The sequence below is a fragment of the Hevea brasiliensis genome, chromosome 3 (assembly GCF_030052815.1).
Source record: "Hevea brasiliensis isolate MT/VB/25A 57/8 chromosome 3, ASM3005281v1, whole genome shotgun sequence".
NCBI classification, from domain to species: domain Eukaryota; kingdom Viridiplantae; phylum Streptophyta; class Magnoliopsida; order Malpighiales; family Euphorbiaceae; genus Hevea; species Hevea brasiliensis.
In genome coordinates, this window is record NC_079495.1 from 5,428,177 (window position 1) to 5,446,701 (window position 18,525).

An 18,525-nucleotide genomic window follows, 5' to 3' on the forward strand; every position below is an offset into this window, starting at 1 on the left:
AGCTTTAGATAGTTATAGAAATTATGATTAAAATTGGTATTTTACTCTCTGAGTTGAACGCTCACTCCTGTTCATCTATTTTTTCAGGCTACAGGAGGATTATTTATTGTGGCTAACCTGCTATTCTTCTTCGCAGGTCCATTAGTAGCATTTAATGTATTTTATATAATTGAGCTAAATTTTAGACTCCGCATGTGTTAGAAGCACTTATTTTTATTTTGGGTCTGTATTATAAAAGTTATGTTGGACTTGTAAAATTATTAACTGTATGCATGATGAAATTGGATGAGGGAGCTGAGCTCCTATTTGAGTTATGACATTTTGATTATGTGGAGGGTGAGCTGAGCTCCCTGATTTATTATATATTGTGTTTATAGGTCGGGCGAGTCAAAAACTCCCCATTGAATGGTCCATTTTATGGTCGGACTCTGTCCTGTCCTGTTGAATTCTTGAAATTAGGCTCAAATGGGCCTTAGAGTTGGGTTGAAGAATAATTAGGCTTACTACGGATATCGGGGGCTTTAGGCTGGCCCAGGTCCTAGTGCCGGTCCGGCCCATAAGTTGGGTCGTGACAATATTTTACCTTTCATTTTCTTATATTTTACTTTAAGATTCATATTTTCAAAAACCTTTATATATTCTTCTCATACTGTTATTATCTTAAATAGGGATGACATTTCTTTTTGAACCTGATTTAACCTGCATAGCATCCGATTAATTTTCAAACTCGATATTGTCCACAACAAGGAAGGGGGAGAAGGTCTCAAAAATTTTTGAAATTAAAATTTTGACCATAAAGTTTAGTGTATTTTTGAAAAATTGCTTTTTGCCCTCAAAAATTTTAAAATTAAAATTTTACTTATATTTTTAGTGTATTTAAAAAAATATAGTTTACCCTCCAATTAATCTACGTCCACCCCCTGCTTAGGAGTAGATGGATGGAAGCCCCAATTCATCTATATTCACCTCTTTTCTTCATTTCACACTTCTAACATATAAATTGAGAAAGTCAATATATGTATCAACGATTTAAATATGAAAATTTTGAAATTAATTAATACATCCATCAATAATTAACAAGAAGTAAAATAATTATTGGCTAATTAAAGAAGAGGAATTAAAACAATTTCAATGTGCATGGCTCTGAAAAATCATGAAAAAAAAAAGAATCTCCCATTTAATCACCAAACTTGAATCTTCCTTCCTCTTATTTTTAATGAAATGAGAGGTTTCAACTCCCAACATAAAGACTATGAAAAATGTAAGAATTATGAAATAGCAGGAAGGCAAAGAATTAACGATTACCTCCTATCTTTAATTTTATATGTCATATTTAAAAGATCATATGAATATTAATTATTTTTTTTAATTTTATTCTTTATTTTTATTAAGTAATTAGGTGAGATAAAAAAATTAATTTAATTAATTATTAATATATTTTTATAAAAATAATTTATTTAATTATTGTATGACGTGCTTAAGAAGTGAAGTAGGACAAATAGAAAAAAGACTTGAAAATCAGTGTGCATGTGTTATTGGGGTAGGAAGCAAGGAAAAAGGAAGAGAGGGAGTCCTATAATTAATAGAATTTTGTCTTCAAGTTGAAATTATGATCACAAATGGGTCTTAATATTGAAGGCATATGCATATGCACATGATATACTAAATCATGCCAATCATACAACCAGAAATGTTCCCAATTTTGCAGTTCCTTGGTGTCACCATGCCAGTATTTTGTCTCCAGATGGTTTAAGCATGTACCCATTATATTCTTCATCTCAATTTTTTAGTAGAGGCCAAAACCTTAAGTTATACCTCTAAAAATAGCAGAAGGATTGTGTAACACCCCGAAATTTTAATTTTTATGAGTATTTTGGTATTTTAATTTTATTTAAATTTTAGGAATTTTTTTTGAGATTTTTCGGATTTTAAGAATCGGGTTCGATTTTCCAAAAATATAAACTTTGATGATTTTTAAAAATTAATTTAAAGACCACGTGGCAAAACTAAAAATATATTTGGAGTCTATGTATTTTTCTGAGTTTTATGGAATTTTTTCGGAATTTTTGGACCTCGTTTTCGGTCCCGAGGCAGAGTAAAAATTTAAAATTTTGTATTTCGAATCGAACCGGCCGAATCGAACCGGACCGGATCGGACCGGTCGAATCGGACCGGTCTCTTCTCTTTTTCTTCCTCCCGCGCGCGTCGTCCCTCCCCTCTTCTCTCTCTCGTTTCTCTCTCCTCTCCACCCCCAGCCGCCGGCCGCTGACCAGCCCGGTAGTGCGCTGAGCAATGGAAGCGCGCGAAACGCCCCCTGCGCGCGCGCGCGCCGCTTCAGCTTCCTCGGCCAAATCCGGCCGATCCGGCCACCGATTGGACCGGGTCTTGTGTCCAAAATCATCTACTCGGCGAGAGCTTTCCATAGACACCAAGAACGCCGAAATCCATCGAGCGGATTGTCCAATTTTTGCTCGGTAAGATTTTAGCCCATTTCGACTTTTGGGCTAGATTTCTCGAAAACCGTGAATCTCACGAGAAAACCGAGGCCACTAGCACGCCCCATTCGTCGAGAGCTTTGCAACGACATAAATTTCGAATTTTTCCGACACCGTTTTTCGATGGGTCCCACGGAACTTCGCAGTATTTTTTCGAGCATTTAATGAGCTTAGAAAATTCTGAAAAATTTATGTACTAACCCCCGTGTTATGGGCTTCGTGTAGGTATCCTCGATTCGCGGAAATTCGACAGTTGACTGGTCTCGCAAATTTCGGGCGAATGGACCGTTCTGGAAAAGTCCCCGAATTGGATCGAGGTTTTGGCTAGCCCCCCATTGTCAGACGTCCCGAGCGCGTTCCCGAAGTCAGAATCGGCAAAGGTAAACCCGAACCTTGCTTTTTCGTAATTTTCTAGTGCTTAAATAGGATTAAAAATCCATAAAATATTCGTGGTAGCTTAGAAAATTACGATTCTTTTTGCAATAGCTTAGTAATATTGCTAAGGACCGCGGGGCAAAGTTTTATAATTTTTAGAGCTTGTTTGGGCAGTTTTTGCAAAAATGATCAATAATAAGGACTAAATTGAAATTTTACATATTGTGATGGATGACTGATTTGATGGGCTCAGGAGGGGCTGTGTGATATGATTGAACTGTTGATATATGGATTGTGAATATAGAAGTGCGTTTTTAGCCCTTTTGCAGGTTGGGTAGGTCCTAGGTATAGGGGGGACTCTGCCGGATTTTCGGCACGACTTAGGACGTAATTGGTCTTTTCTTTGTTTGTGTTGAGTCAGATTGTATTAAATAAATGTAATATGATTGTCAGGTGAGCCGGGACAGCCTTCTTCCTCCGCCCAGCCGCCACAGTAATTATCGTCAAGTCTGTGAGTAGAATATTAATTTTAATTGTAATTTCGATATTATTATATGTTCAGCATGCCCATGCATCACTTATATGCATATATTTATGTAGTTAAACTCTAGGCACGATTTTTGATGCATTGATAAATGTTAAAGTGCCATGTATGTTGTTGTGGTAATTTGGAGCAGTGTGCGTGCGTTGGCGTGCGTGTGATGTGGTGTGGACTATGGATAGGACAGGTAGACACGGCTTGAGTTCTTCGCTGGGACCCGGTCCTTCGGGGTAGACACGGCTTGAGTTCTTCGCTGGGACCCCGATTTGGTATTTAAGTGGAAGTCCGAAATGAGTTCTTCACGCACTGTGTTGGATTTAAGAGAGTCGTATAGGATCAGCTCCCATATATTATGATTGATGTTACAGGGTGCGTGAGTGCTCCAAATTACCTTTTTGATGTTATGATGTGAAAATGATGTGGATGTTGCATTTCACTCTACAGGGTGCATTAGTTTTAGATAGTTATAGAGATTATGGTTAAAATTGATATTTTACTCTCTGAGTCGAACGCTCACTCCTGTTCAAAAATTTTTACAGGCCACAGGAGGATATTTTGTTCTGGGTTAACCTGCTTTTCTCCTTCGTAGGTTGTTTATTAATATTTGTGTAATTTTAATTACTCCTAGAATTTCCGCATGTGTTAGAAGTATTTATTTGATTATGGTCTGTAATATTATTATCATGATGGACCTGTAAACTTAATATTCTATGTCTGTTTTGATGGATTGGATGAGGGAGCTGAGCTCCCATTTATTATTATGTTGATGAGTATGTGGAGGGTGAGCTGAGCTCCCCAATTGACTATATATTGTGTTTACAGGTCGGGTGAGTCGAAAACTCCCCGTTGGTAAGTCCATTTTATGGCCGGACTCTGTCCGTTTGTTTTCTTGAAATTGGGCCCAAATGGGCCTTAGAGTTGGGTAAATGAATAGTTAAGGCTTACTACGGGCCTCGGGGGCTTTAGGCTGGCCCAGGTCCTAGTGCCGGTCCGGCCCATAGGTTGGGTCGTGACAGATTGGGTAAATTACAACTTGGACCTGAGTCTATGAGTGATACGTACGTATTCAGTAGCTGGATACAATTATTTTGGGCCATAAAGTTGGAGGAGTTACTTAAATTTTTATTGGGAAAAATTTTATAATACTATACTATACTACTATATATGAACACAATTTTACTTTTTTATTTTAACAGAAAATACGTACAAGATAGAGACATACCTTAATAAAATTATGGGAAAAATAAATAGCTTAATAGATAATAGATGTAGTATTATGAATCTTTTCTCATATTTTTTGTTCTTTTAACACTATGTTTGGATAAATAATTAGAGAGGAAGAAAAATAAAAGAAGTAAATCTTTTCTTATTTTTCATTACTTATTTTATCTTCTTGTGTTTATCTTCTTGTGTTTGGATAAGTAAAAAAAATAGATGATGGAAAATAAAAAATAACAAAATGAGCAATTTTAACTCTTTAATTTTTTATTTTCTCTCTAAATTAGAGAGAAAATAATTAGAGGAAAATAAGACAAATTTTCCTTTTCCTTTCTTATTTTCTTTCTTCTTTCTAAGCAAGGGAAAACATATTGTCAACTTTATTTTCCTTCTGTTATTTTCCTTTCTCTCCCATTTCTACTTATCTAAATAAGGTATAAGTTAGGCTAATCAATATATTTTGTACGATGAGGATAATCTTTTCAGAGGATGTATTTAGTTTTTAAATATTATTAATATAGCCAATTATGAGTAATTGACTAAATCATGGTGTAACGTGTATCTCTTCATTCTTATCATAAAATAAATCGAAACATAAATTTTTATTTAAAAAAGAAAACTTATTGGAACTCTCGTATCTATCCAGATCATATATTATGTAATGAATAATGGAAAATGAGCCTAGAAGGAGAATCGTTGCTCTCAATTTGAGAAGAATCTTGTCACTTTTTTTAAGTTCTCATATGTCCCACCTTCAACTTACATTGTGGATGTGTAGTCCTTCAAACTCTATCAAGTTTGCCTTATCATAATTAAAATTAAAATTAAAAGGTGCTTTCTATTATGATTTACTTATAATCATTTAGAAAAAGAAGAAAAAGCAATTAATAAAAATTTGATGGGTGATAGTTTTCCAATAAGCACACATCTTGATTGATGGAGAATTTTTTTTTTTAATATGTATTAAATGAAAAAAATAAAAAAAAATTATGATTTTAGTATTATAAAATATTTATTATGATTTTTTTTAATTAATTTTAATTAAAATTTAAATTTAAAACCTCTCAATCTTGAAAATAAAATTAATTTTATTTTTTATATTTTTTTCTATTTTAATTTAAATTTTAAGCCTCATAATTTTAAAGACGATTTCAATATACTGTAGACTGTAGAGTTAAAAAAAATGATAATAACAATGCTAAAAAAAAAAAAAAAAAAAACCCTCTGACCATCGTTAATCTTACATGCCATTGACTAAACTAAAACATCAATTTTGGAAACATGAACACAAACGTCAATTAGGTAAAAAATAAAACTGGATCCCCAATTAGGGGAAAATAATTGGCATGATTAGCGGAAAATTAATGGGGACATGCAAGAAATTGATGCTGAGGGCTTGACTTGACTGTACTTGCTTTCGGTTGCTTTTGATTGCAATATCACCCACCCTTCCATTATTTGATCTCAAATGCTCCTTATTTTTATAGCCTCTTCTCCTTTTACAGACAAAAACTGGAATTCCCCTTCATCCCAGGAATATGTTTTCTAAGGACTTTCCATTCAACTAACCCTTAAAAGGAGACTTACCCTTGAAAAAAGTTAAAAGGAGGTCACCCCATAAACACTTTGTTTCTTTTATATATGTATATAAGCTACAAACAAGAATTTTAGAAGTAAAGATTTGGCATAATCTAATTCAATCTTCCCTTAAATTATAAGGTTATTTCAGTGTCGTTTTTTAACTTCAATTTGTATAATAAAAATCAAATTTCAATTTGATATTACTTAAAATTATTATAGTCAGATTCTGTTAGGAGCTTCAAAATTTAGCTGAAAATACCATATTTATATTTCAACAATTAAAAATATATTTTCTATCACACCTAACATTAACACTTTTTCTTTCTTCATCTCTTATCATTTTCTTTCTCTGATTAAATTCTACTGCTAGTGATAAAAGAGAACACTTTTATTGTTAAAATGCTAACATGATATTTTTCAACTAAGCTTTTGACAGAAACTTCCAACAAAATTTGATTAGAAGAATTTTGAGTAAAATTAAATTGAAATTGAATGATACTAAAATAGCCTTATAAATTGAGAGATTGCGAGTAAAATTAAGCACATATAATGATCATTAAATTCTTCATATCTTTATTGAGAAAAATGAGATTATGTGCAAAATTTTGTGATTTGTGAACTTACTTCATGAAATTGTGTTTATCAATTTTGTTTATTTTTATAAATTCAACTCTCCATTCTGAGGTTGGAATTTTTAATCTTTTGCTATTGAATTCATCAATGTGAATGAATTAAAAATTAGAATTTGAGATTTAGATGCCATATCATGCGCTATTAACAATGGGGAGATGCCATATGCTATCAAATAAAAAATTACAATTAATTCAATATTCCCTTTTAATAAAATTAATTATTTAATATTATATTTTAAAAAGATATTATTTAATTTTTATATTTTATTTTATTTACTCTTTCATTCCTCGTCTAGCTTAAGATTAATTTTTATCTATACCCGAATGTATACATCAACCTAATTAATGATTGAAATATGACTAAAGACATAGTGAGTTTCATTGTAAAATATAATTTTTTTAATTTTTAATTTATTGAGTGTATAAAATAATTTATACACTATAATTTACTTAAGATTTTTCCTAAATTAAATCAAATTTTAGTAAATGCAGGCACTGTTACGAAAACTAAATAATTCAAAGCTTCTATATAGGAATTCTATAATTATACTTTTTGAATTATAGGACTGAATAAATTTAAATTAATGTTTAAAATAATTTACAAGAACTAAAAAATAAATAAAATATAGTATAAAATTAAATAATATATTTTTAAATAAAAATTTAATTTCATTAAAATATAAAAACAAATAATAATTTTTCCCAATACCCAATATTAGTTTATGAAGAAGCTTAAATGGGTTGTATTGTATGTTAAAAAAAAGTGATAAACAAGGGTAATTTTATCACCAACCCACCCATTGTTGGGAAAGAATAACAACATAATTTATACATATTGGTGATTAAATTATGTATTATATTATAATCATAACATCATTCTGAGGATTTAGATAATAATACAGATTCAAGTAGTGGAATAAATTAAAGAAAAAATATATATTTTAGAGGAAAAGCAAAAGAAAAAAGAGGGTGGGGCACACACTTTTTGACCCTTTGGTCTACAAACAAAAGACTCAGCATAGGATATGAGACCCCACTTTTGTCTATTGCTTTGAAGCCCCAATCAAAAGCTGCCTTTCCACCGCCACACCTCGCCTGCACCTTCAGAAGAATAATAATTGAACATTAACAATTTTTGCATAAAAAATAAAACAAAAAAATATATATATAGTAACAAATACATGTCTCCGTCCATTGTTGGTATATGATATCCAAAGGCCTATGAACTATGATTGATTCAATACAGCCAATTTGCATCATTTGAATGTATATATATATTTTCTGATAAATAAATCGGTGATACAAAGACTAAATATGAATTTATCAAGTAAATAATATGTCTGCATGTAGAAAAAATTATACCGAATTTAATTATATCTCAAAAATTAATTCAAAGAGAAAAAGTTTGTCAAAATTTTATATACAACACAATTATCTTATTTTAAACTAATGTGAGACTATACACCCTTCACGCCTAAGTATAAATATTTAAAATCTGAAATTTGTAAGTAAATACACCTATGAGTGGCTCAACAATGAAGCAGGGTAAGTTCTGATATTATATAGAGAAAATAATTCGAATCTAATTTCACTCGAAAAGCTAGTTTAAGGAAAAAAAATTACCTAAATTTTATATACAACAGAAATACTTTATCTCAAACCAATGTGAAACAATATTTCAATTATTAAATAAAGCTAATTAAGTTACTTTTATTTGATTGGATGGAGCCCGATGCTAGCTCTTCTATGGGTTACGGATGCCAGGTTCAAGTATTGAATCTAATGGCCTAATATAAGCTTTTATGTAGATTCCTATTAGGATTAGGAATCTATGATTGAGTAGGATTATGATTATAGTTTGATAGTTTAATCCTCGTATAGATGGAACTTGATTTTGATTACAGTGAATATTTCGAGATTCTTATGCTTATAAAGTGATTCGAGAGTATCATGAGTGTGGTTAGGCGAACATCTTTCTACCCAAGTGTCTAAATATTCTATGATTATTTGAATCGTCAATTACTTGTTATTTGGTTATTCATTATTTGCTTAGCATTATTTTAGTAGTTATAATATCAGAGTTCCTAGGATTATGAAACTATAGTTAGATTTTGTTAATTATACATTGAAAATAAGTTTAATTTAATGGAGAGTTTCTCAAACCATTATAATTTATTTTATAGGGAAGTTGGAAAATCTATTTAAAATTTTCAATTAAAAAAAAATATTTTACTAGGCTACCAAACACCTAAATTTGATCACATTAATCAAGTGTTAATAATAGATGAAAATGAGTTATTTTTGTTTACCCATATTAGTGCAATGAATAATCTTAGGCACCAACACATTGAGAGTGAAAAGATAGGGACAAACACATGAAGGAAATTGGTGAGATAAAACAATCCATTAATATAAAAAAATAAAAATAAAAATGACATCCAATTTTTGAATAATCTCATATTTTTTAGTATCTCCCAACATCAATTCTAAATAATTCATAATATATGATAAATATATTAATTTTATTTAGAAAAACTATTGGAATAAAGTAATATTCAAAGAATCTTAAAAAAATTAATACAAAACTAATTTAGCAAATATAAAATTTATTTAGTATTGTTATTTAAACCATTATTAAAATCAATTCTCTTATTAAATTTTCAATCACTCTCTTAAAAGTTAAAAATTTTATTTTATTCATATATTCCTCTCCTACATTTACCTATAAAATAGTAATATTAAGCTGATTTAAGGCATAAGATTTCACTTCCTGTGTCTACTTGTAATAATAAATTAATAAAATAAAAAATTTAAATTAATTTTTCCAATTATATATAAAAAAGAATATTTTTCTAAAAAATCAATTTTAAGTATTATTCAACATACCATTATTTAAAAAAAATAAAGAAAAATAACATTTTTTTTTAATTTTTGACAAATAATCTTTGCAATTGCACTTGAAATTTAATTAATACATGTCAATATCAAAACAACCTATCAAATTAGATAATAATAAAAAAAGAAAAATAATATAAAGCTTGACTTATGGACTTATATGATATAAGTTTATATTTGGTTGAAAAGATTGATTTGGATGGATGCTAGTAGTGGAGAGCAGTTTTCGGTTTAAACTGAAAAATCGAACTGAACCGATTGAATTCGGTTCAATCAGTTCGGTTTTAAAATTCAATCGGTTCAGTTTGGTTTATAATTTTGATAATTTCGGTTAATCGATTCCGTTCGGTTATTTTCATAAAAAAATTTAAAAAATCGAACCGAACCGAAATTATTAATATATATAGGAAATAAAAAAAATCAAACCGAATTGAATCGAATCGAATTGAATTGAACCGAAATCAAAGAAAATCGAACCGAACCTTAAGATTTTTGAGTTTTGATTTTTAATTTTTTTTTTGTTTTTATGTTTTTATTATTTAAATTTAATGTTAAAAATATGAAATTTTATAAATTTCGATTTGATCGGTTTAAAACCGAATCGAACCGATATTTATCGGTTCGATTCAATTCAGTTTTCTCTTATCAATCGGTTTGGTTCGATTTTTAAAATTTTTTATTTTCAATTTTCAATTTTATCTGTTCGGTTCGGTTCAGAACCGAACTGACCGTTTGCACACCCTAGATGCTAGGACCATTTTAATTTCAACTTAAATTACCTAATTTTTGAAGGACACAAGTCATTGCACCATTCAATTAATTCAATGTTTTCCACCGACAAAGAATCTAAAACATTTCCTTATCTCTTACCACTTGTTTAATTAATTAAATAAATAAAATTTTCTTTTAACACAAGTGCTCTTAGTCTCATCATCCATCTTTTTTTATTCATTTTTCTATATTATATGCAAGCCATTTAATTAATATTTCCCTTGATAACATGTCATTGTCATTGTTTACATGCAATGCATTCAAAATTATGAATCAACTACCATTAATTAGGGGTGTTCATGGCATTGATTGATATTGAAATAAAATTTCCATTAATAATTGTAATTATTATTTTTTTCTTCTAATTGATAGAATTTTATAGGATTTGGCCTCATCCGATTTGTTTGTTAAGAGTTTCATATTAAAATACACTTATTAAAGATTTCTTTTTTTTTTTTATAAAAAAGGAGAAATTTCTATTTAAATATTAATTTAATTTTATAAATATATTTATTATTATTAAAGAATAAAAAAAATTAATTATTTACACTAAACAAGTATAATTATGCTAATGAATTGATGTTTTAATTTAATGATAAAAAATTCCCTCGAAATACTAAAAATACTAAAATTATGTAATAATAAATTTATTAATTATTAAATTAAATATTTATATATATATATATATATATTATATTTTGATATAAATATTTAATTTAATAATTATTATATTTATTTTTATATGCATCTAAATTTATAATAAATAAAAAAATTATACATTTTATCAAAAATAAAAATTATATAAATAAATTAAATATTTATTATTTATTAGTATAATCAGTAAAAATGCAAATTTTATTTATTATTGATTTTAATTTTATTTTTTTGGGGTAAAAAATAGATATTTCTTTTGAATAAAAAAATCATTTATTATCTATTTCAACATTTTTTTCCAAGGAAAAGAGCGGGAGGATATTCTTTGTAAAAGAAGAAAAGTAAGGATATTTAGGTAATTTTAACTAAATAGATTGAGATATATTGCGTGGACGTGTAGCGCGGGGTCATCGTCCACCACAGCATCGCATGCCACGTGCTCACATCGTCCATTTACGATACTGCCATTGGTATCTTATCTGTTTTTCTTTTACGTTAAGACGCAAAAATCTTATCTTCATCCATTATCGCAAAAACACTCTCATGCTCTCACCTTTAACTTTTACTTTTTTTTTTTTAATATATCTTTTAAATTTTTTTTAAATTTTTTTTAATTTTTAATTTTTAATTTTTTATTAGCCTTCCATATAATTGCTTTATTTATTTTGATTCTTATTTTCAATATTTTTATGTAAATTATGTGTATTAACAAATGAGACTAACCACAAATGGTGAGAATATTATTTTTCATTCAAAGCATTAAGGAATAGTATTTTCTATAGACATATAATTATAATTATTTTTTAAATTAAAGACTAGTAAGTCTCATATTTTATAAAAGAAAAAATATATATTTTGAGAACACACAATAATATTTTTTTAAATAAAATATAGAGATTTCATTAAATAAAAATAAAATATAAATTTAAATTATAAAAGTTTATACTATTATAATTTTATATAAAAAAATTGAAAATAAATAACTTATATAAAATATAATAGCATTATCTTGGTTTAAAAGTATCGAGTGTGTTGACAAAGCATTTGAGCTGGTCATTCAATGGAAAACATGCTCCACTTAACGATGATCTATCATTATTTTATTCTATGATTTTTTTATCAATATAATTTAAAAATATCAATTTTTGATATACTTATGAAAAAATATATTTATTATCATTGTACTTTTATCTAAATAATAAAGCAGAATACCTAAAAAATAAATCTCACAACAGAGAAAATAATAAATCTTCGTAAAAAAATATCATATTTTTACATAAGAGGAGATGATAAATCCTCCCAAATGAGAAGATAAAAACTCAAATGAATAGCCGATAAATATAAATTTATTATAAAAGAATATCAATATGAAAATTATTAAGAAAAAAAATAAAATAAATGTAAAAAATATATAAAAAAATAACTATTAGTGAAAATATTTATTGACGATCATAAAAAAACCCATAAAAGAAAAAAAAGAAAGAGAAATATGGCTAAGTATTTTTTTTATAATTTTTTAATTTTGTAATAAAGTGTGGTAATATTAATTACTATTTGAAAAGAGAAAACAAAATAAAAACACGTTTATTTCAACCATTTTCAACAATAAACACATAAACTATGTAATAAATATAGTTGTTCACTAAAAACAACTGAAGGACTTGTCATTTAAATGATTAAAATGGGAAATTAGACCAAATTAATGGCATTAAAATTAAAACTAAAAATGAGTTTCATGAATCTCTCTCTCTCTATGTAATGAGTTTCATGCAACTAAAAAAATTAACCAAAACTTTATATGAGGCCAAATTTAGTCACCAAAGCCTAGAGGGCAACCACTAGTGGGTGTCAATGGACAATGCATCTCTTGCAAACTATATAGAATAAAAACCATAAGATTAATACATAATTAATTAATATTTATTTTTTGATGTTAACATCAGAAAACTAATTAATAATGTCTGTCTCCATGTGGAAAATCAAATCTGGGCTCTAGCTTTAGCTTTTGCTAATGGTTGTCTCTAATCTCTGAAAGACAAAAATACCCTTCACGGACATTGATGATGTTAAGAGCCTGCTCTTGTAAGTGCCATGTGTGGTGTGGCTAACTACTTTCCAGAATGATATTGTAAGGGTACGGATCATTTGCCATTTCTATCTCTTCTGAATTTTTGTCCTCAATTTCCTACATTTTCTTCCTCTTCTTCAGTTTCTCTTCATTCTTCAAAGATCCAACTTTACTGTTCTCTCTTTGCCTTTCAAGTTTCAATCTCTTTCCTTTTTCTTTCTTTTTCAGTCATTGCTCACCACTGTGAAGGAATTACTCCAGTGTGTGTGTGCAAGGCTCCATGCTGTCTAAATTTTGAGTTTTTTCTTTGTTTTTGGTCACTTCCATGCAAGATTTGAAATGGGTGTTTCAAGAACCAGCCAGTGATGCTAAAATGAAGCTATTATTCTCTTTTTTGCCTGGTTAGTATGGTTCTTGATGAAGCAAAATGCAACTCTGCAGATCTGCTACCATGAGAAACAACTACATAAAGCTTGTTTTAGTACTGCTTTGTCTTGTTTCTGTGGTTTACAGTGATACAGATCCCAACGACTGGACTATTCTCAAAGCATTCAGAGATGGGTTAGAGAACCCAGAGCTCTTGGAGTGGCCTGCGACTGGTGATGACCCATGTGGCCAATCCTGGAAGCATGTTCAATGTGTTGGTTCAAGGGTCTCTCAAATTCAGGTACAAAATATGAGTTTGAAGGGCTCTTTGCCTCAGAACCTCAACCAGCTCATCATGCTCAATAACTTAGGCCTCCAGAGGAACCAATTTTCTGGGCCTTTACCATCCTTCAGTGGTTTATCGAAACTGCAGTATGCTTATTTGGATTACAATCAGTTCGATTCTGTCCCATCTGACTTCTTTGTAGGTTTAGAGAGTTTGCAATTCTTGGCATTGGATAACAACCCTTTCAATGCCACTGGGTGGACATTCCCCATGGACCTGAATGTTTCTTCACAATTGACCAATCTTTCTTGTATGAATTGTAATTTGGCTGGTCCACTGCCTGATTTTCTAGGGAGCTTGTTCTCTCTGCGGAACCTGAAACTCTCAGGCAATAATTTATCAGGAGAAATTCCGCTGAGCTTCGGTGTTTTGCCTCTACAGAATCTATGGCTAAATGATCAAAAAGGCGGTGGCTTGAGTGGTACAATTGATGTGGTGGCAACTATGGAATCGGTAAGTGTTCTGTGGCTTCATGGGAATCAGTTCACAGGTAAAATTCCAAAGAGCATTGGTAATCTGACTCATTTGAAGGATCTCAATCTGAATAGTAATAGACTTGTTGGATTAATTCCTGATAGCTTGAAAAATATGCCACTAGAGCATTTAGATTTGAACAATAATCAGCTAATGGGCCCAATTCCTGAGTTTAAGGCAGCTAAGGCGTCTTGTACTTCAAATTCCTTTTGTCAATCCACTGCAGGGGTTCCTTGTGCCCCAGAAGTTATGGCACTTTTAGATTTCCTTGATGGGTTGAATTTTCCTCCTAGACTTGTTTCTTCATGGACTGGTAATGATCCATGTTCAGTATGGATGGGGGTGACTTGTGATTCCAATAAGGTGCATTCCATTGCTTTGCCTAAATATAATCTTAGTGGTACCTTGAGTCCTTCAGTTGCAAAACTAGGTTCTCTTCAGCAAATTAAACTTGGGGGCAACAATCTTAGTGGTCCAGTTCCAACAAATTGGACTTCCTTGACCTCTTTGGAAACCTTGGATCTTAGTAACAACAACATTTCCCCTCCATTTCCAAGATTCCCTACCACTGTGAAGCTAGTCATTGATGGCAATCCTCTATTAGCAGGTGGTAAGCCAGCCCCATCCCCTGATAACAATCCTTCTTCTGGAAGTTCAAATTCACCTAAACCCCCATCACAAACCAAAGGCATAAATTCTAATCCTGGTGATTCTGTAGAACCAGCAAAACAGAAAAGCAAGGGCTCCACATTGGTTGCAATTGTAGCTCCTGTTGCAAGTGTTGCATTTGCTGCTATTCTGATCATTCCTCTATCCATTTACTATTGTAAGAAGAGAAAAGACACGTCCCAGGCTCCAACTTCCCTAGTCATTCACCCAAGAGATCCATCTGATTCAGATAACATGGTTAAGATTGTTGTTGCCAATAACACCAACGGAAGCACTTCAACATTAACAGGGAGTGGTTCTGCAAGCAGAAATAGTAGTGGTATTGGTGAGTCTCATGTCATCGAAGCAGGAAATCTGGTCATATCAATTCAAGTTCTTAGAAACGTGACAAAGAATTTTTGCCCGGAGAATGAGCTTGGCCGTGGTGGCTTTGGAGTGGTTTATAAAGGGGAATTGGATGATGGGACAAAAATAGCAGTAAAAAGAATGGAGTCTGGTGTGATTAGCAGCAAAGCCTTGGATGAATTTCAGGCTGAGATTGCTGTTCTTTCAAAGGTCCGACATCGTCATTTAGTATCACTTTTGGGTTATTCAATTGCAGGCAATGAGAGAATCCTTGTTTATGAGTATATGCCTCAAGGAGCTCTCAGTAAGCATCTTTTCCACTGGAAGAGCCTGAAATTGGAGCCTCTTTCTTGGAAGAGGAGACTAAATATTGCCTTGGATGTTGCTAGAGGAATGGAATATCTTCATAATCTAGCTCACAGAAGCTTCATACATAGAGATCTTAAATCATCAAATATCTTACTTGGTGATGATTTCAGGGCAAAAGTTTCAGATTTTGGATTGGTGAAACTTGCTCCTGAAGGGGAGAAATCTATGGTGACCAGGCTTGCTGGGACTTTTGGATACTTGGCACCAGAATATGCTGGTAAGAATATTATTCTGCATTCTCTGGATCTGCCGCAGTTACAATCTGATAGTGATATACATTTTATGAAAAACTCTTAACTCTTTCCTCCTGAAATCTCTAATGACTTTTAATTTGTAGCTGAATGGTAATTATCAGTATAGTTGAATCCATGCAGGTTTATGGGGATCAAATATATAATGTGATAAGCAAACTGCTTCATGAGAATTATTCTAGTTGAGGTCATGATTTTGGGATTGAAGTAATTGGAAATTTGCTTCTTCTTTTCTTTTTTTTTATTTTTTTTTCTTTTTTTTTTATTTATTCAAAATCATTCAAAAGTTTTATTTAGTTTTTGTCATATCTTAAAACTTTTGGCAGTTCAGAAGAACTAAAAAAATTGAAGATGTAATTTTAAAATTTGATTGCTGTGAAAATTTCATGCTCAAGATAAGACATGTAATCTTGATTAACAAATTGCAATTTTGGTATTTATTCTATAGAAAATGACAATCCTAGAAGAATTCACCCAACCCATTAACCAACTCTCTCAAAAAAGTTTGTTTGTTCAGAATGAGATTCTTTCCTGCAATGCTAGTTTAGTATAAACCTCTAACTTCTTTATTCTACTTGAAATATGCCATTATCCTGGTGACACTGATTTTCTCATGCTAATTTTTGTAGTGACGGGAAAAGTCACAACCAAGGTTGATGTCTTCAGCTTTGGGGTTGTGTTAATGGAGCTGCTGACTGGGTTGATGGCACTCGATGAGGACAGACCAGAGGAAAGTCAATACCTGGCTGCATGGTTCTGGCACATCAAATCAGATAAGCAGAAACTTAGGGCTGCCATTGACCCTGCCCTTGATGTCAAAGATGAAACATTTGAGAGTATTTCCATCATTGCTGAACTTGCTGGGCACTGCACAGCAAGAGAGCCCAGCCAAAGGCCGGATATGAGCCATGCAGTGAATGTACTAGCCCCTCTTGTTGAAAAATGGAAACCATTGGACGATGATATAGAAGAATATTGCGGTATTGATTATAGCCTACCACTTAACCAGATGGTGAAGGGCTGGCAGGAAGCAGAAGGGAAAGATTTCAGTTATGTGGACCTAGAAGACAGCAAGAGTAGTATCCCAGCAAGGCCAACAGGCTTTGCAGAGTCTTTCACTTCCGCAGATGGTCGGTAAAAGAGGTTTTTTTTTCACTGCCTTTCTTTATCGGGTGTTCTTTTGGTAGGTAGTATGTTCTGTTGTTTTTGTTTCTGAATTTAATGTCAATATGCTGTACTGTCAATGCATAATATGGTGGATTGTGCATTCCAAACATTTCAGAGCATTCATGTAGGCTTTGAATTTTTAGTTGTGAGATTGCTATTGGTGACGTAGATAGAGAACAATGATAAATGCAAACTTCTTGTTTGATTATTTCCTTGTCCTTCCATAGAGGTTATTGCAGTCTGCCATTGTTGCTGAATTGAGTTCTCATTTGAGCTTTAGATGAGTTCAGTGTGCGCATTTGACTCTTCTCAATGAGATATTGATTCCAATATCAATCCACTCCCAGTGGCCATTGCCAATGCCTGACCCAAAAGGATACCATAGAACTTGCCAAACATCATAGGACCAAATGGTGGGTCTGTTTTCCACTGTCCTTTTTCACTTTCCAGCTGCTGAAATGGAATGCTTTATGCTATTATTGTCACTGCACCTATATGTATATAAAACAGATGTTGATAGGATTGATGCGAATTTCTGCTACAAAGACTAATGTATGTCTGATCCATGCTTGCCCATGTGGGTGGCCTCTTCTTTCCCATTTAGGACAACTAGCATGTTAGTTTCAGGGTTTTGGTCTCATTAGGGTGACAAATTATGCTTCTTCTGACCAATCAAAAGCAATAACATGGCCAATAAATGGCGGGTTGTGTTGTGTGGTAATTGAGATTGTTTGTTTAGAGCCTCAAAAATTGTTCACTTCTCCCTACATCTTAACAGATTAATTCTTAACAGAATTAGGGAATAATTCTGAACAAAGTTGACAGGTTTATGAAACAACGATAGTATTTTCTAAGTCATCAGCTTCACATATAACTCAGGGTTGGGCTAATTGGCAAGTAAGTTTACTTATTGATCACAATAAGACTCTTTTGCTAACACTTGCAATGATTACTCTTTGAGTTAAATAAGTTCTTATTAATTTAATTTATTCTTTTAAGCCATTGACAATTACTTTTAGAGTTAAATTAGTCTTACCAATTTAATTGATATATTTAAGTCTCTATGAATTGAAAACTTACTTTTACAAGTCTCCACTTGACGCTTTATGTGGGTGCTCCGTTAAACGTGAGTCTACATGCTCAGTGCTATTGGGGTCATGTAGCAACTTAAGCTCCTCTTCTACCTCCTGTATAGGGTAGTGTTGAAAAACCCTTCTTGCGCTGCATATACTGAATGACAATAATAGTGTATAACACTCATATTTTCAATAATTTGTTTTCTATTGATAAAATTAGGCCGCCAAAAAA

General features: G+C 31.4%; 1 protein-coding gene across 1 annotated transcript; it reads left to right on the forward strand.

Moving 5' to 3' along the window:
* Window positions 1-13,121: 13,121 nt before the first annotated feature.
* LOC110639492 (receptor-like kinase TMK3) lies at window positions 13,122-17,425 on the forward strand. Its single transcript, XM_021790474.2, has 2 exons — window positions 13,122-16,016; window positions 16,680-17,425. Exons 1-2 carry the CDS (start codon window positions 13,658-13,660, stop codon window positions 17,186-17,188), a joined length of 2,868 nt encoding a protein of 955 aa, XP_021646166.1. The 5' UTR covers window positions 13,122-13,657; the 3' UTR covers window positions 17,189-17,425.
* Window positions 17,426-18,525: the final 1,100 nt, after the last annotated feature.

Coding starts and splice junctions, on each gene's coding strand:
- LOC110639492 (XM_021790474.2), top strand. CDS start 13,658: ATGCAACTCTGCAGATCTGCTACCATGAGAAACAACTACATAAAGCTT. Junction 16,017..16,679: donor CTTGGCACCAGAATATGCTG/GTAAGAATATTA, acceptor TAATTTTTGTAG/TGACGGGAAAAGTCACAACC.